This window comes from Megalobrama amblycephala, linkage group LG5 (assembly GCF_018812025.1).
Source record: "Megalobrama amblycephala isolate DHTTF-2021 linkage group LG5, ASM1881202v1, whole genome shotgun sequence".
Taxonomy (NCBI): domain Eukaryota; kingdom Metazoa; phylum Chordata; class Actinopteri; order Cypriniformes; family Xenocyprididae; genus Megalobrama; species Megalobrama amblycephala.
The window spans coordinates 11495573-11515679 of record NC_063048.1 but is presented as its reverse complement, the minus strand read 5'-3'; the positions used below and the strand labels follow the sequence as shown (position 1 = coordinate 11515679).

Below are 20107 nucleotides of genomic sequence, written 5' to 3'. Positions count from 1 at the left end.
ATCTTAGTGGTTCCAAACTTTTGGACTGTACTGTGTGTGTGTGTATATATATATATATATATATATATATATATATATATATATATATATATATATATATATATATATATATATATATATATATATATATATATATATATATATATATATATATATATATATATATATATATATATATATATATATATATATATATATATATATCTTCATACAGTGGACTACCAGTAAAATTGATAAAAAATTTGGAACCAAAAATCATTCAGACACTTTGACATGACCATGTTTTGCTTAAGTGTTATCTGACATAATTAAGATTAATTTTTCTGACACAGTTTAACTCTGAGATCTTGTCATATTTTCCTACCACTTTTTTCTAGTTTATAGTGAATAAACTGTATTAATGAATGAAATGTTCAAGGTGTCTGAATAAATTTTGGTTTGACTGTGTGTATATAATATAATATAATATAATATAATATAATATAATATAATATAATATAATATAATATAATATATATATATATAATATAATATAATATATATAAACTGACATTTCCCTTGCCTTTCATAGTTTGTGGCTTTGATTTTGCCTTAGAATGAGGTTCCCTTACAAAAACTACTGTAGTTGTGAAATGGTATTGAATGATTACCACATTCATGTACTGTGGCATTTCACAGTATACACTAAGGTACTTCAAAGAATACTATGGTAATGTCATGTCCAAAATAATCATTCCAGTGCATTTGTTTGTGTATAAGCCAGCATAGTTGAAACAGCCTGGAGCCTTCAATGCCTAAAAATGCAGTGTCAACAGCTCATGGGGTTTGGAACAGACCAAAATGTTTTGATTCATAATTATAATACAGCCAAAGCCTCACAACACTTTTGCTTCATTTTCCTACTGTGTCTTGCTTTTTAGAGGACAAATATCCCAGGTGGCCCCCCTCTCGTCCCATTGGCCCCTGGTAGCATCCCACCTCCACCACCAGGTCTAGCTGGCATTCCTCCTCCACCACCTCCAGGTGGAGCACCACCACCCCCTCCCCCTCCCCCGGCGGACCACCACCTCCACCAGGCCTGCCTGGCTTTGGTGCTCCTCCTCCCCTTGGAGGTCTTCTGGGTTCCACGCTGAAGAAAAAGAACATCCCTCAACCTTCCAATCCGCTTAAGTCTTTCAACTGGACCAAACTCAGTGAAGTGAGTTAATAAAAGTGTGCAATGTTTATGAAATATCTTACATCAATGTTTTTTTTTTTTTTTTTTTTAATTATTATTAAGAAGTCACAACCAACTGTTTTTATTAAAACAAAATAATATGATATGCCATTCTTCACAACTCTGAAAAAAGGGGTGTTGTTAGGCACGACATGAAGCAGAACAGCAAAACTGTGGCAGCACTAATACTGTAAAAGACACCAATGTTCAATGAATAGTGACTTTTATTAATATATATATATATATATAACTGTTAGTCTTTATAAATGTTTCTCTTTTTACATTTTTATTAATGAATTTATTGATCTATTTTCAGTCTATTTAATTTGAATTTATTTTATTATTAATTTTTTAACTAAGTCCACTAAGGTGTATTCATAGTTTATTCATTACTCATCTCTGTCTCACAGAATAAACTGGAAGGGACATTGTGGCTGGATTTGGATGAAATCAGAGTTTTCAAACAATTGGACTTGGAGGATATTGAAAAAACATTTTCCGCTTACCAGAGACAGCAGGTATAAGATATTTTTTGAGAATTTTTACCCGTCTGCTCCTGTATTGTAAATATCGTGCACATTGTTCCAAATGCATTTTATGAGTGTCAGGCTAAAATGACTAAAACTCCACTCTTTGAATTTCTTTTCTGCCTGATGTTTACACCTGCCCTTTTATATATTTTCTGATCTAACTAACACTTTCCTGCTCCCTGCTTGCCATAAAGGACTTTCTGTTCAATAACTTTAGACAGGTAAGTGGTCTCTGGTCCTGACTCTTTAGTTTGGTGATGATACCATGGTACTGACATGTTTTTTGGACATGTTATAGTTGATGGTATTCTCTAAAGTACTTTGTAGTACCATATGAATGACTGAATCTTAAATGTCCTGATACATCTCACCCCCAAAATCAACAGAAATATAAAGGTCACAATAAAAAACAAAACAAAAAAAACAACACCACTAAATAAAGGTCCTAGATCACATAATTTTCACAACTTTGTTTTGCAGTTTTATTCAATCTTAATTGTCCTAAAATAGATTTTATGTTCGGTTCTTAAAAAACAAAATTTCTTATTTTGATTTTTGGAATTAAATCTCATGAAAACCTTTTAAGAAAATGAGATTCACCCAAATGCCATATATAAATAATAGTAATCAATAAGTACATTGGTATATATTAAAGTACCGTCTGATGCTATCACTACCATGGCACCACTACAGTACAATTTCAACAGCATTCTTATCACCAAATTGTTGCCTTTTGTATCCTAGCTTAAAAACGCAATGAACCAAATGACCTATTTCAGTTTATTAGCGAGCATTTCAAGATGTCTCTGTTCGTAATTAGCCAAGTTGGTTATGAGGCATGCAGTTGGTTTTGCATGCATCTGGAGTTTATGCAACAGTGAAGGAGACAGATTTCCACCAACTAAAAAACAAATATCCCCCCCTGTTTTTGGACCAATTCCCCTCCACTCCTTTCACCCTCTCCCTCCTCCAAATAAAACCCGGCGTGCCATTGTCTAAACACGCAATTTCTTGCTGTCTGCTCCCCAGCTGGCACTAAAAAGGCGGAGATGACTGTTTTCAGCCTCTGTTGTTGTGGATGTCTGGTGTGTTCGGTCATGGATGTGTCATGAGGATGTTGTCTTTTGTGTTTGAAAAATCATTTTGTTTGGGTTTTACTTTAGAGAGCAGGTGTCTTGTTGGTTTCCCATTCAGTGTATCTGCTAATGACTGTGGTTTTGCTTTTAAACTATGTTATGATGTTCAGAACCACACAACATTTGAAAAATGCTTCAGTCTCTAAATATCATCCCATCCATGACAAGTACATCGACTTTGAGGACAATCAAACGCTGATTTGCACCAAAACCAACTTTAGCGTGCTCTCTCTAGTTTTTGCTCTTCATTTCAATGTGGTATTGATGCTGACCTTAACTCCAATTGTCTGTCTGCAGAAAGAGTCAGAGGATGACACTGTCACTTCTAAAAAGGTTAGAGAATTGTCTGTCATCGATGGTCGGCGTGCGCAAAACTGCAACATCCTTCTCTCCAAGTGAGTCTGTAGTTTAGGAACCATCTTTGACTATTTAAGATTCGTTCACAGTAATTAACATTCCTTCATGACTCACTGTAGAACAATTCTTTGTTTATTTAAGCCTTTTTGGATGATCCTAGCCAGGATTTTTTCCTGTTGCATCACAAGTCGCCATAGAAGTGGCACTAAACATCTCCCCCACAAGCTCACTTAATGTGTTTGATTTAATTGTACAGCTGTGAACGAAACCTGGAATTCAACTATTTTAAACATTTACTGCATCAAGAAACATTCATTCTGTCAGTTCAGAACTTTTTTTGTGCTTATATTTGCACTATATGCACAAAAAAAACAAAAGAAAAATGATACATATTTACATAGTTCTGGCATGAAACTCTAGATGGCACAGGCTGATAGGTCTTTAACTCATTTGGTACAATCATGTCATTATCTGCATATTACAGCTGATTGGTTGCTGTTGCATCAGCAGCCTATGAGCTGCGCCTCAAGATTCAAACAAATACCGGTAGCGTTGCTGTTAGCAGTCTGCAGCGCACTTTCAGAAACCCACACCTTCCCCAGCTCCACCTGTATATATCTGCTATGTGGGTTAATTCATGTATGTTACTTGTGTAGCAGCAGCAGCAGCATGTCTTACATGCTCACAGCAATGTCTGTGAATGTATTGGCAGTAGCAAGTCTCAGTACTTTAAAGGTGCCCTCGAATGAAAAATTGAATTTATCTTGGCATAGTTGAATAACAAGAGTTCAGTACATGGAAAAGACATACATTGAGTTTCAAACCCCATTGCTTCCTCTTTCTTATGTAAATCTCATTTGTTTAAAAGACTTCCAGAAAACACGCGGATCTCAACATAACACCGACTGTTACGTAACAGTCGGGATCATTAATATGTACGCCCCCAATATTTGCATATATGCCAGCCCATGTTCGAGCATTAGACAAGGAAAGGCTGTATTAACGTCTGGATCTGTGCACAGACAAGGTAAGCAAGCAAGAACAACACCGAAAAATGGCAGATGGAGCAATAATAACTGACATGATCCATGATAGCATGATATTTTTAGTGATATTTGTAAATTGTCTATCTAAATGTTTCGTTAGCATGTTGCTAATGTACTGTTAAATGTGGTTAAAGTTACCATTGTTTCTTACTGTATTCACGGAGACAAGAGCCGTCGCTATTTTCATTTTTAAACACTTGCAGTCTGTATAATTCATAAACACAACTTCATTCTTTATAAATCTCTCCAACAATGTAGCATTAGCTGTTAGCCACAGAGCATAGCCTCAAACTCATAGAGAATCAAATGTAAACATCAAAATAAATACTTTACTCACATGATTCGATGTATGCACACAGCATGCATGACGAACATCTTGTAAAGATCCATTTGAGGGTTATATTAGCTGTGTGAACTTTGTAAATGCGCTGTAATATAGTCGAGAGCTCGTGTGGCAGGGAGCAGGCGATTTAAAGGGGCGGCGCTCTGAAAAAATCAGTGTATAGTTAATGATGCCCCAAAATAGGCAGTTAAAAAAATTAATTTAAAAAAATCTATGGGGTATTTTGAGCTGAAACTTCAGACACATTCAGGAGACACCTTAGACTTATATTACATCTTGTGAAAAAGCATTCTTGGGCACCTTTAACATTGTCATATTCATTACCATGCCAATCTCCTGAGAGATTTCATGACAGAAATATATTCACTCATGAAAGCCACACTCAAAGATTAACTTAAATCTATTTCTTGCAGGTTAAAACTCTCCAATGAGGAGATCAAGAGAGCCATACTGACCATGGACGAGCAGGAAGACCTACCCAAGGATATGTTGGAGCAGGTGAGATGCATCACCACATACTTCATCAATTACCTCACACTTTAACTCATAAATCCAGATGGCTTATGTCCAAAACAAACCTGTTTTACTGCAGTGGATTGACGTCAAACATTTCAGAACTGTGATTAGCCGATACAGCGTCTGCACGGGCGGCGAGTTTAATTACATAAGCCCGGCAGTCCAAGCCAGCATGTAATTATTGTTTTGCAGAAACATTTTTGGCAAGACACCAATATCGTCCTTGCATTTTTGTCATTCTGAATGATAGTGAAATTTGTTGAAGTTGGTAAAAATATAAACTATGCCAAAGCCTTTCCACATGCCTGAATTAAATCCGGTGTGTATATCCTGCTAATGGAGGCTGAAATCAAGCACGTTTAATTAAAACCTGTTTAAGCCATGTAGCCATTTTGGTAATAAAATGCAGCTTTGTATACCTCACCCTGTTATAAGAGCAGCAAGTAAATGGTCATAACATTTTCCAAATGGACTTGAAAAGCAATATAATGGCAATCAGGTTTTATAAGTCCACTGATTGCTGTTGTTTTAATCTGAACAGTAATCAAACAGTTATTGTAGTGTGACAGGAATGCATGTTCACCTAATGGATGTGTTTGATAGGGCGACATTGCATTAAAGAACTTATAAGGGCTATAATATACAAATTTTCATGCTTTATCTTTACATTTTATTTTATGAATAAACAGGCTTTTTTTTGCTACTGTATCTTTAAGACTTCTCTTTCAAAATGACCTCTGATTAGTTGGCCCAATTTAGTCATTAAAATGCTTTCTCTCCTTCCCTGCAGCTGTTGAAGTTTGTGCCAGAAAAAAGTGACGTAGACCTTCTGGAAGAACACAAACATGAGTTGGAGCGGATGGCGAAGGCAGACCGCTTCCTTTATGAGATGAGCAGGTAACGATCAAATTTAGGTCACTTAGTTTGGGATATAATAAAAAATGTTCATCAGACTGGACAGAGCTATCAAAACACACAATATCTCCTAAATGGTGCTGCCAAACAACAGCTACAGGTGATGTAGAGGTCAGTATGTGAAAAATAAACTCTTTTACAGGATTAACGTTCTTATCTTGGTCTGTCTAGTCTCTTGCTATAATAATCTTTGACTTCAGTTACCAAATGCTGTTTCCCCTCAGTCTGGCAGTCTGAAATGGCCTGAAACAGGGCTGGAAACATGTCGTCATTTCTCTGACCTCTTCATTGTGCAGCTCTTAATGTCATTAATCTCTGTGGAATGACAGCCAACAAAGACATAAATATAAAAGCCATGAAGAATGGGTGGCTCCAACAATTAATAAAAAATAAACAAGTTGCAGGTGTTATTGGACTATTTTTTTTTATTATTTTAATATGGGAAACAGGACCCGTGTCTCACGAACAGGCGTGCTTCGACAGAACAATGAAAAACCACAGAAGAATATTTGGCTGTTAATGTTACAAACATTTTGTAGCAATGCATTGTGGGTACACCCCTTGTAAATAATTTTTTTTTTTTTTTACAGTTAGTTTTTTTTAAAGATATTCTAGTTTTCTATTCTAGTATGCATTTTTTTTTTAAATATTATTTCATGTGCACCTCCAGTCAAAAGTTTGGACACATTATTCTTTATTTGAACTATTTTCCACATTTAGAATAAAAGTCATCAAAATTGTTAAACAATTCAAACTTATAGCAGTAGAAATTCAAACAGACTAACTAATCAAGAGGTTTTCATTCGGACAGTTTCCTCAAAAATGGGAAATAATGCAAATGTTAAAGGGTTAGTTCACCCAAAAATGAAATTTCTGTCATTAATTACTCACCCTCATGCCGTTCCACACCCGTAAGACCTTCGTTAATCTTCAGAACACAAATTAAGATATTTTAGTTGAAATCTGATGGCTCCGTGAGGCCTCCATAGGGAGCAATGGACACTTCCTCTCTCAAGATACATAAAGGTACTAAAAACATATTTAAATCTGTTCATGTGAGTACAGTGGTTCAATATTAATATTATAAAGTGACGAGAATATTTTTGGAGCGCCAAAAAAAAACTAAATAACAACTTATTTAGTGATGGCCGATTTAAAAACACTGCTTCATGAAGCATCGGAGCACAAATGAATCAGTGTGTTGAATCTGCTGTTCAGTTTGACACGCAATCTGAATCATGATTCGATACACTGATTCATTTGTGCTCCGATGCTTCATGAAGCAGTGTTTTTAAATCGGCCATCACTAAATAAGTCGTTATTTTGTTTTTTTGGCGCTCCAAAAATATTCTCGTCGCTTTATAATATTAATATTGAACCACTGTACTCACATGAACCGATTTAAATATGTTTTAGTACCTTTATGGATCTTGAGAGAGGAAATGTCATTGCTCCCTATGCAGGCCTCACGGAGCTATCGGATTTCAACTAAAATATCTTAATTTGTGTTCTGAAGATGAACGAAGGTCTTACGGGTGTGGAACGGCATGAAGGTGAGTAATAAATGACAGAATTTTCATTTTTGGGTGAACTAACCCTTTAATGTTAAATGAATCAAAACTTATATTTGATGAATTTAGATCAATTTTATATTTGATAAATTGTGTCTGCTGTCTAAAGTAGACCCAATAATTGTCACCAAAACTAATTTCAAGCATTTAAGCCTTTACTTTTTTAAGAGCATAAAGAACTGGTAGTGTAAATGATATATTATCAAATATTAATGGTGTTTTATTTCAATTTTCCTTTTAAATCGCAGAATCAGCCACTACCAGCAAAGACTGCAGTCTCTTTACTTCAAAAAGAAGTTTACAGAAAGAATAGCAGAAATCAAGCCGAAAGTGGAAGGTAAATCCTGATACCTCTGCCAATCGTGTCAATCATCTACAGTTTTGTTCTCTACTAGACTTTTGTGAAATAAAGCACGCAAACGTCTTGTAGGTTATGTAAGGTCAGGTGTAATATTAAAAATGCTATTTTTTTTCCCCCCTCCACAGCTCTCAATAAAGCATCTAAGGAGGTTCTTCAGAGCAGGAATCTCATACAGCTTTTGGAGGTGGTGCTGGCCTTCGGGAACTATATGAACAAAGGCCAGAGGGGCAATGCCTATGGCTTCAAAGTGTCCTCTCTCAACAAGATCGCTGACACCAAGTCCAGCATCGACAAGTAAGACAGGGCTTTGGTTTGTGCAAGTACTGTTTATTAAACTCTAACCAGCCATGTAGTTACACAAGTCGTGTGTGTTTCTCAATAGGAACGTCACTCTTCTTCACTACCTGATTACCATTCTTGAGCAGAAGTACCCTAAAGTCAGCCTGATTCATGAGGATCTGCAAAACGTCCCAGAAGCAGCCAAAGTCAAGTAAGCACTAAAACAATCAAGTCTCACTATTGCACCCACTTAAGTGGTTTTAAAGTGTTTCTGTTCCTAAAAAGAGTGTATGTAATGAAATAGGAATGTAAAAAAACGCTTAGGATTTGGCTAAGTAGGATAAATGTCATTGTTGGTCCAGGAAGGAGTAAAGGAGTATTCTGGGTTTATTACAAGTTAAAAGATTAGTTCACTTCAGAATGAAAATTTCCTGATAATTTACTCACCCCCATGTCATCCAAGATGTTCATGACTTTAAGAAATTAAGGTTTTTGAGGAAAACATATAGTGGACTTCATTGGGGTTCAACAGGTTGAAGGTCCAAATTGCAGTTTCAGTGCAGCTTCAAAGAGCTCTACACGATCCCAGCAGAGGAATAAAGGTCTTATCTAGTGAAACGATCAGTCATTTTCTAAAAAAATAAATAAAAATGTATATACTTTTTAACCTCAAATGCTCATCTTGCACTGCCCCACGCATTACGTAGTCACGTTGGAAAGGTCACACACAAGAAAGCCATATACACCTAGGATGGTTTAAGGGTGAGTAAAGCTTGGGGTAATTTTCATTTTAAAGTGAACTAATCCTTTAACAACCAATCAGATGTTAGGGATAAGGTTTGGGCTGAGAGCTTGAACAGTATCAGCCTATCATTTCATTCTCATTTTAGGGTAGTTTATAGTTCGGGATAGGTTTAGGACTTTGTTGGAATGTTGTTCCAGGACCAACAAAAGTTGTTGATCCAGGAACATGTCCTATTTGGCAAAACCATAGTCACTGTGTGAAGATACTGTTTGATGTGATTCATTCCTCAGCCATTCGAAATGGGATTAAAGGGTCTGCAAATTGTCCAGTGAAACATTATCTCTCATTATCTCCCTCTCCAACTTATTTTTCTTCCTTTTTTCTCAGCATGACTGAACTGGAGAAAGACATTAACAATCTGCGCACTGGCTTAAAAAGCGTGGAGACGGTGAGCGACATTCTCTCGTTTTGTCTACAATTACAGCAAGCTCTAGAGCTTATAAGGTTATCCAGTGTAGCAAATGTATCTATTTATACAACAGCTGAGCAATATAATTGGCTAAACATTATTTATGGTTACAAGTTTTGTAGGCCTTGCTAGATTGCTAAGGTGTTTTGAGTGAGTACTAGGGTGTGATGATTTTGGCAGTTTACTCTAAATTTAATGCACTTTTTCTATTATTTATCTATTAAGTCATGGCCTGCCTTGTGTCCATCCCTTCATCTTGATAGCAGCCTGTCTCTCTCTTTCTCAACAGGAGCTGGAGTACCAGAGGGGTCAGCCTCAGACCCACGGCGACAAGTTTGTGTCTGTTGTGAGTCAGTTCATCACTGTTGCTGGTTTCAGTTTCTCTGAAGTAGAAGACTCTCTTCAGGATGCCAAGGAATTGGTAAGATCGAAAGCACACCACAGTTCGTTGAACCTAAGGAGATTATAGATGTTAAAGGTTTATGAGAGGTTTGAACATAGCGAGGCCTGTCACTCTGTCTGGATGCTTAAATGTGAATGCCCACAAAAAGTTGCTCCGCTGCTGCTTTGAAGTTGCTGTTAAACGTCTGAAATGACAGATTTTTTTTCCGCCTGCTCCATGCTGGCACATAAAACTCAGACATGTAGAAGTTAAATCACTGTTTTCGTTGGAGTTTATTGGGCTTCTGACCGTCTGTGTGGACATTGGAACTGCTGGAAACATGAACCTTAATCTTTAACTGCAATAGGCTGAAGATCAGTTTCAAAGGCAGGTTCTTCCAGTCTGATCCTGCTCATGAAGAATTTGATGGCGCTGCAGCTGTCTAGTTTTCTAGCTGGTTTTCTAAAGGGTTGGCAAAGGGACAGATGAGGGTTTGATCTTAGTGAGTCATGAGAATCTACTCATGATTTCTGCCATATCTGGATATCTGTCTCATATTTCATTACATTCATACTCTACTGTTCAAAACTTTGGTGTTTGTACATTTTTGTTTTTTGAAGAAAATGAATACTTTTATTCAACAAGGATGCATTAAATTGATCAAAAATGACAGTGAAGACATTTATAATGATTTTATTTCAAATAATTGATGTTCTTTTAATCAAAGAATCCTGAAAATGATCAGTTTCCACAAAAACATAAAACAACTGTTTTCAATTTTGATAATAATAAGAAATGTTTCTTTAGCAGCCAATCAGCATATTAGAATGATTTCTGAAGGATCATGTGACACTGAAGACTGGAGCAAAATGAAAATTCAGCTTTGCCATCACGGGAATCTACAGTTGTTAAATTTCGAGAAAAAACTCATTAAATTTAGAGAAAAAAGTCGAGATAAAATGTTGAGAATAAAGTCATTAAATTATGACAAAAAAGTCGTAATTTAACGAATTTGTTCTCGTAATTTAACAACTTTTTCTCATAATTTAATGAGTTTATTCTCAACATTTTATCTCGACTTTTTTCTCGAAATTTAACAACAATTCAAATCAATTATATTATAAGAATATATTCAAATAGCAAAAAGTTCTTTTAAATTGTAATAATATTTCACAATATTCCTTATTTTTCTGTATTTTTGACCAAATAAATGCAACATGAACATTATAGACTTTGTTCAAAAATATAAAAAAAAAAAAAAAAATTACAGACTCCAAACTTTTAAACAGTAGTAAACACTTAATATTCAAAAATATTACTGATCTGTCTGCGTTTAACACGATTGTATGTGAACTGAACTGAGCTGGACGATGACATCACTGTTTTCTCCAATGAACTAAATTAATAACGAATGATTTTTACAATGGAAATGAAACAATATTGAACTTACTTAAACTCGAATGACACTATTTTCTTCTAGAGCTGCTGTACAGCCAAAATTATGTTTCCTGCTATCACTGTGAAGCTGCTTTGAAACGATCAGCATTGTGTAAAATGCTATATAAATAAAGGTGACTTGACTTGACTTGACTAGTGCGTATGGGAAGCAAGGAGATCACTAGCTCATTCTAGTGGCCTGGACCCGATCAGTGTTTTTGAGTTTATTACGTTGGTTTTTGTAATACTTTTATTGCTTACCAAGTTCAAGTACCAAAGAAGCTCTCATAAGATAATGATTATATGACATCATTATCATTGTGAAAGAATCACCCTCCTAAATGTCCTTGTCTTTCATTCTTCACAGTTTGAGAAGTCCGTAAAGCACTTTGGGGAGGACGCCACACGTATGCAGCCCGAAGAGTTCTTTGGCATCTTTGATCAGTTCCTACAGGCCTTCAATGAAGCTAAACAGGACAATGAGAACATGCAACGACGCAAGGAGGAAGAGGAGCGCAGAGCTCGCATGGAGGCGCAGGTAATGTGTCAAGAAGAACGCAGTGTGTCCATCTCAAACACATGTACATACGTTCCCTCTCAAAAGTGTTGTACTAACACGTCATTTTATACACAGTATAAACAAATTGTTTCACCTTTCTAAGCAAAAGCAATTATGGGTATGTTCAGAATGACATTCTGCCATTATGAAGCATTCTAGGAATGTTGTACAACACAGCAGTGTTTCTAAATGAATTCATATTTTAAACAAATCAGGGAACCAATGATTTGATGACCCATTCATAAAGAGAATCATTTACTTCATGAATGAATCAGCCGTTTGAATGAATCGAATGAATGAATGACTCAATGATTTACTCATTCAGAGATTTACTGCCACTTACTGGCAGTTTTAGTTTCTTATTTAGAGTATTATTTCATTTAAGAAAAAAAAAAAAATCATATTCCATATTAATAATAATAAAAAAAACATTACAGGTATAGTTCACCCAAAAATAAAAATTCCGTCATTTACTCACCCTCATGGCCATTGTAGCCTAAGGGTGTGTTCACACTTGTTATGTTTGGTTCGATTAAAACAAACCCTGGTGCGATTGCTCTATTAGTGCGGTTCATTTGAACATGTGTGAACGCTGCCACCCGAACCCTAGTGCGCACCAAACAAGCGGACCGAGACTGCTGAAAAGATGGGCCTTGGTCCACTTCCAAACGAACTCTGGTGCGGTTTGAATGATATATGAGCGCAACACGGACCAAAAACATGTAAACGAACCAAAAACAGGAAGATGAGACCCTAAAAAGGACAGGATTCTCACACATATCGTTTTTTCTCGTCATAGTCACGAGTTTGCTCATCACAGGCATTAAGATGTGCTTCTCCACGTGTGTGGATTCCCGCCACTGTTTTGTCTCCTTTACACATTTTATAAGCTCTTCACGAGTTCCCAGCTGGCCACAATACCATCATCTGCAGGCTACACAACTCAACAAGCACATTTATCTCAGCACGCAGCATTCTTGTGAATGTTCAGTGAGTTCCGTCTCAAAATTGTCAATACGTCATAAAGTCAGGTTGTGAACGTGTCCCTGTGCCTTTAGGTTTGGTATCTTTTGGTTCAGTGATAAAATTGCCAATCTGAACTCTAATCGGACCAGGGCTAAATGTTTTTTTGGTCTGGACCAAACAAAACCGAACTACAAGTGTGAACGCACCCTAAAAGTTTGTGTAATAAATTCTATATTGAATCAAATAGACTATAATATTTCTTTCTAAACTTCTAAACAAACTTTCTAACTTTGTGTAATGTCTATTTGTTGCTTTTCTCATTTAACACAACAATGATTTTAAATTATCTTTTGGGGGTAATTTCTCAGCCAAATTTGATGTGCAATTAATTTGCTGTTAATTTGATTAATTGATTGCCACATTGCGTAATTAATTGGATAAAATATTTTAATCACTTGACAGCCGTAATATATACCAAAGACTGTATCCGGTTGTTAAGTCTGACGTCACGCGGCAGCGCTTCCGGGTCCAAACGCTCTATCTCATACCACAAGAAAACAACAAATGGTGCTAATAAACACACACGATGTGGTGTAATAGTACAAAAAGTATATAATTATAACCTTTATCTCCATACCAAAATCCCAGATGGCCAGACAATGATTCATCTTTTATAAATCGTTAAAATATTAATGTCTGTGACGCTGTGAGCACGGAGACTGTTGTGTAGACTGTAAGTATTTAAAATGTTTAACTTTTTAAAATGTTTGATGTTTATGATGAATAAATAGCACTCATAAACGGCCGTCGATGGCATTCTCAAGTGAAACGAGTCGAGGCTTGGACCCGGAAACGGCTTTCCTTACGTCATGACTTAACAAGCGGATAGAATAACACAAGACGTCACTAGTATTGTTTTGAATGGGAGAAAGTGTAACTCGCAATATGGCGGAATAAGTCCCGCCTTCAAAATAAGAGCCAATCGCCGACTGGTAAAGTCATCGCGTCACTGCAGCGGCCGTTAGAAGCACTGGTTTCTATAGAAACAGTCAGACTTGTGCCTCCGAAATGAGGCACAAGAGACGCGCATTTAGGTCTGCGCATGCGCATGAGCTTGATCCAGCCTAAAAAATAGTTTTTTTTGTCATGATTCGAGCGTTTGGAAAAAAAAAATTATGAGACAGTTGTTGTCAGATTTCATTGGTGATTTCAAATATGAAATTTAATCGAAAGCTTGGCAAACAGCTTTAGAGAATTTGATGTTTCCCCATTCAAAGAGATAGGAGCTGCATGATGCCCAGGATGCCCGAGAGGCGTTTCAAAGATGGCCGCCGAGTGAAATGACTTGTCTTAAAGGGACTTTGTATATCACACTATTGTTCAAAAGTTTGGGGTCGATAGTTTTTTTTATTTTTTATTATTGTTTTTGAACGAAATCTCTTATGTTCATGTTGGAGATAACTGTTTTTTCCCCAAAAACTGTGAGAATTGACTAGTCGAAATGCAACTGTACAATTTTTTTAAAATACTCATGTTTAAGCAAACTGAGAATTCATCAAAATAAAAACATGCTATAGACTGAGGGGACGAGGGTAAAGAATATGTCCCTTAATTGACAAAAAAAAAAAAAAAAAAAAAAGTATGCTGCAGTATGCAGTCGGTAGTACTGTACTACTCCATTGAGCAAACTAAACACCCACACAGTGACAGACATTATTAAGACAAAAGGAAATCTTACAGTCGTGATTAATGGAAATATGTCTGTGAACAGCTCAAGGAACAGCGTGAGAAGGAAAGAAAAGCCCGGAAGGCCAAAGAGAACTGCGAGGAGGATGGAGATTTCGACGACCTGGTGTCTGCACTTCGATCTGGGGAGGTGTTCGACAAAGATCTATCGAAGATGAAGCACAACCGCAAACGTCCCGTCAAACAGAGCGCAGAAAGCAGCAGAGAGAGGCCCATCACCAAACTCAACTTCTGAGGAAGCTACGCATGCGAGCGCTGCCTCCTGGTGGTAGAGCTGAGACATTACACGTGCGTGCACAATGCTCTACCGCTGTTTATAACTGGAGAGGATATCCAGGCCCCATTTGTGCTGACTGCCAAAATACTTCTGAAAGATTTATAAAGGCTTTTCTAAACATGTAAATCAGTTGACAGTGTTTGTGTTGAAGATGACAGGAGTTGTGCACCAAGGAAACCATAGTTCTCCCCACGGAAAGAATGAGCAGAAAGGGCTAAAAAAAAAAAAAACTGGTGCTGAAATGTACACCCATTTTCGTAGTTTTGCTTCCCTGACAACCATAAACCCTGTTTATTTCTGTCAGGTCAAGATACTGCATATGTTTTTGTTGAATTTTTGGTAGTGTACAAACTGAACTTTCAAGAAACAGGCCTTGTTTTGCAATATGTGGTGTGGTAAACACTAAAAGTCAAGTTTTTTGGAAGCAAAAGTGATATTTGCTAAATCTCTGGACTCAAATGACAAAATCAGTGATACTTGTATGGTGTGATTGGCCTAAGTAATAAGTATTTCCTTTTGTTACACTTGTAACTCAAGCACAAGTGATTGTTTGGTGATAAACGGTCCTTTCCAGTCCCGTTAAAGCACAATGCACAACTTTAGAGAAAACCTCTTGTATAAAATGTTATTGAAATTAAAGTGTTTATTATAATCTACCGATGCCATGTATTAAATGTACTGACAGTTTTATAGTGGGAAAAAAAATATGCTGAGGTCAAATTTTGATTGAAAGTATATTGTAGAGAGACAAAAAGACACAATGTCCTTTTTTGCGGTTACCAAAAAGAACATTCATTTAAAAGAGCTGTGGATGCGAAACATGCATCTTAAGCAAACCAAACTGTCTGCCGTGCATGTATATTCTTGTAATTTTTTTGTTTGTGTTTAAGGTTGTATATATGTACATATACCCATTGTTAACTCTTCTGACCAAGGCTTTTTCTTAGTCCTTGACACAATTTTGTGCTAATAATTTTTCCTGTTGATCAGATGCTATTAAACCTTTTTTACTAATAGTTCTTTGTAATATTGTATTACTTTGTAATAGTTTCCTTTGTTGGTGGGATTGTTTCATTTTCTTTATTTAAGAATCCATTTGGATGTAAGATAAGTAATCAATAAACAAAACCCTGAGGGTCAGTCCATTGGTGTATGACTGCTGATTTGTGTTTCGCAACCTGAATTCATTCTTGAACTGCAACAAAATTCAAGTGCTTCGTAGCTGCAATTACACAACATTACTGTAGTTAAATATGAATTAAATTAATTATATCTATGAAGACCTATGAAAAGTAATCAAACATAAACATAAAACAAATTCAAACTTTATTTCAGGCAAACTGTTTTCAAAGACATATGAAATGATAATGCTTTTCTGCGCTGTTATTGAAAACAAGGTAAGCTTGTCTAAATGGTAAAAAAAAAATTATAATTAATATGATCATTCTATGCTTGCTAATAATACCATCTCAAAAAATACATCCATTTGAAGGAAGGTTTCGCATATAAAAGACCCTGTGCTTTTGTAAGATTGGATTATCAACACAAAATACCTTTCTAGATCTCCCAGACTGGTCTTACATTGACATAAATACTGATGAATGGTTGAGGAAAAAGTCATATTTTCAAAAAAAATTAAAGACTTAGAAGCACTGATATATAGAAACATAAATGCTGGTTTAACCCCTCACATCAAACTAATAAATGGCAGCCTGATGCTACAGTGATCGACATTTATAAAATTCATAAACTCATGCTCCAAAGTGACAGACTGAAATAATGAAATTGTTCCAAATATTAAAACTGATATGCATTCTGTAATCTGTAAACCATGCTACATCCAACAATTAAGGCAGTTTATTGGTTTTAAGTTGATCTTCCAAAACGTCACACATCAGAGAAAAGATTTAATCTGGTTGCTTTCAAAAATATGATTAATCATTTGACAGTAATATAATATAATTGGCTTTTTTAGATTAATAAAAGGAAATGATATCCCATCCCTATTTTACTTTGACTTGTATATAAATGCAGTGTGATTCTGGATGCCACAGCATGCTTTAAAAATGTATGTGTAAAGGGTGTGAACATAGGCTACAAGAAAAGAAATATATTTCACAATGAGGAAATGAAAAGGTTATAGCCCTATTTCTTAAACGACCATGTCAATATGACTGATCAGTTTAATTAGTAATAAAATCATCTCAACTCTAAGTTTGACTGTTAAAGGGGCTATATGAGAATTTTCATGTATTAATCATTTTTTTATTGCCAATTTGTGAACAGCTTGCAACGAAACTTAAAAAACACGACCTTAGATTGTCTATGAAACTTCCTAGATTGTCTATAAAAGCCTGAATTGTAATGTTAAGGACTCGGGATGTTTTTGCCGGGAAAATAAAAGGACGTGACGTTTCATATTAGACACATGAAATGAACGCTTAAACAATGTTTAGGATAAAGAGCTATTCTGTACTGTAATGTCAATGTGTCATGCAAAGAAAATGAATTAATTCAGACTATAGTCTCGCATCAAATATACTTTATAATCAAAGTATCATAACAGTGTAATTTAATTACCTTATCATGATGCCAGTAAATTGCAGAGCTTCTGCAAACATATCACTATGATCAGATGCTTTCTTAACTGCTGCTTTTTCACCGCTGTTACTTTATTGAGAGGAAAGTGCGCATTTATTTAAACGTCGCTCTCGGCATCGTGGATGGCGTCGGGATGTTATTGCTGCAAAGGTATTTCCAACTTCTTTTTACTTCTTAGCAAAGAACAAAAAAGAATGACGTGAGTATATCAAGGCCTAGTATCATGTTCAGGCTAAGAAGTGTTGCCAAGTCTGCGTTTTTTCCGCGAAATTGGGCTATTTTTCATGTCTGCGGGTTGAATCGACCCAAAATAACGTGATATTTAGTCCCTGGAATGCGAAATTTACCAGGGGAGCCCCGCCAAAAACGTGAATTTCCCCCCTGGAATGTGATTTTTACCGTGGGACCCGCCTGAAATGCGATTGGGCTAGTTTTGGGCTAGTTTTGAGGAGCAATTGGGTGGGTTTTGTTGTGAAAACCTGGCAACCCTGAGGCTAACATAGGTGTGCACGAAAGCAAGCACAAGCAGTAAGGTGCTGGCTGCAGTTCACTTAACGGCCACCGGTGTCGCTAATAATAAGGGTTTCTGTGTTCTACATATAGCCCCTTTAATATTTCAGGCCAGCAGATGATGAAGATGTGGTTTTAGGCTATGCGAGAGATTTCTGTAAACCCTTCGGTTCTTTCACAGTGTTGTAAAACATTTGCATTAGGCTCAAGAGTGACTTTCATCTTGACACTTCACACACACATACACTAGTCTACACACTTTATCTGCTGATTCATTACACTAATTCAGTTAGCTTGGAGAGTTTGGCTTCAAATACAGGTTGGTGGTAGCAAAAGTGTCGAAACACAGCAATGTTTTATAATGACTTATAAGTAAATCATAAACATTATTAGAGTATATAATGCATACCAGATCTTAAATTCATTTACATTCATTCAATTCTAAATGTCATGGAAACTCAGACATTTTATAGGCCTATTTATATTTAAAGCTGAAGAATGTAACTTTTTAACACTGTGTCACTATGAAAATGGCCCTGTTTGTTTTGAGCGTCCTCGACCAATGGCGAGAGTCGGGGGTGGGGTTATCTGTTTCTTCGCTAAGCTTCACTTTTACATTTTCACTAGATAGCGCTAGTGACGTAGAAATGACATAGGCTACTTCAGCTTCAAAAAAACATTTTAAACTTTTAAACATTATATCATGTAATAATGTTAGTTAATGTACATTCAAATAGTTGGAAACTTTGATTCATACAGCAGCCTATACTGATTTTCTGAAATCAGAAGGGAGGTATAGGCTACTACAGGTGACACTTTCCTTGCAGCAAAATGAAATGTTGTTGTAATAAAATACATAAGAATGCACAATTTTTGCATTGTGACTTTATCGGTAATTAAATAAAAGTTATATATATTTAAAAATCTGCAAATTAAACATAATCTTGCATAGCCAATCGCAAAATTATATAAACCTTACAGAAAATATCAAATGTATTTTTTATTAAAGTGATTAACAACTTAAAGGTGCAGTGTGTAAATTTTAGCGGCATCTAGCTGTGAGGTTGCGAATTGATATAGAAGCTACGGTGGCCAGCATAGGACAAAGATGTTGTTGTCTGAGACACCAGAGAGAAGCCAGTCAAGCAAACACACTCTGTAGAGCAGTTTGTCCGTTTAGGGCTACTGTATAAACATGCTGGTGCAAAATGGCGACTTAAGGACTGTACACACCGGGACGAATATCGCGCACGATTATCGCCGCCGTTTAATGTCTTGTGACTAAACAAAGGGTGCCAATGTGTGTGTGCACCGACGCGAAAAACGCCAGACGTAAAAGCGTCATTTTTTAAAAAGCGCCTCGGGTTTGTTTTTTTTGTTTGATGCGCCGCGTTAAAGGTGCCCAAGAATGCTTTTTCACAAGATGTAATATAAGTCTAAGGTGTCTCCTGAATGTGTCTGTGAAGTTTCAGCTCAAAATACCCCATAGATTTTTTTTAATAAATTTTTTTAACTGCCTATTTTGGGGCATCATTAACAATGCACTGATTTACACTCGGCGCCGCCCCCTTAAATCGCGTGCTCCCTGCCACATGAGCTGTCGACTATATTACAGTGCATTTACAAAGTTCACACAGCTAATATAACCCTCAAATGGATCTTTACAAGAATGTTCATCATGCACGCTGTATGCATGCTTCGAATTATGTGAGTAAAGTATTTATTTGGATGTTAAAGTTTTATTCTGAGTGAATTTGAGGCTGTCCTCCGTGGCTAACGGCTAATGCTACACTGTTGGAGAGATTTATAAAGAATGAAGTTGTGTTTATGCATTATACAGACTGCAAGTGTTTAAAAAATGAAAATAGCGACAGCTCTTGTCTCCGTGAATACAGTAAGAAACGATGGTAACTTTAACCACATTTAACAGTACATTAGCAACATGCTAACGAAACATTTAGAAAGACAATTTACAAATATCAGTAAAAATATCATGCTATCATGGATTATGTCAGTTATTATTGCTCCATCTGCCATTTTTCGCTGTTGTTCTTGCTTACCTAGTCTGATGATTTGGCTGTGTGCAGCTCCAGACGTTAACTGGCTGCCCTTGTGTAATCCCTTTCATAATGTTGGGAACATGGG

General features: G+C 36.3%; 1 protein-coding gene across 1 annotated transcript in view; it reads left to right on the top strand.

Moving 5' to 3' along the window:
• Nucleotides 1-15996, top strand: part of daam1a (dishevelled associated activator of morphogenesis 1a) — a 55358-nt gene extending 39362 nt beyond the window's left edge. The window contains 14 exon segments of the mRNA XM_048190652.1: nucleotides 921-1047; nucleotides 1050-1198; nucleotides 1627-1734; nucleotides 1941-1967; nucleotides 3180-3277; nucleotides 5042-5126; nucleotides 5935-6041; nucleotides 7879-7967; nucleotides 8117-8285; nucleotides 8374-8481; nucleotides 9403-9463; nucleotides 9774-9905; nucleotides 11671-11841; nucleotides 14600-15996. Coding sequence (XP_048046609.1) covers nucleotides 921-1047; nucleotides 1050-1198; nucleotides 1627-1734; nucleotides 1941-1967; nucleotides 3180-3277; nucleotides 5042-5126; nucleotides 5935-6041; nucleotides 7879-7967; nucleotides 8117-8285; nucleotides 8374-8481; nucleotides 9403-9463; nucleotides 9774-9905; nucleotides 11671-11841; nucleotides 14600-14809 — 1641 coding nt within the window. The 3' untranslated portion in view covers nucleotides 14810-15996.
• Nucleotides 15997-20107: the final 4111 nt, after the last annotated feature.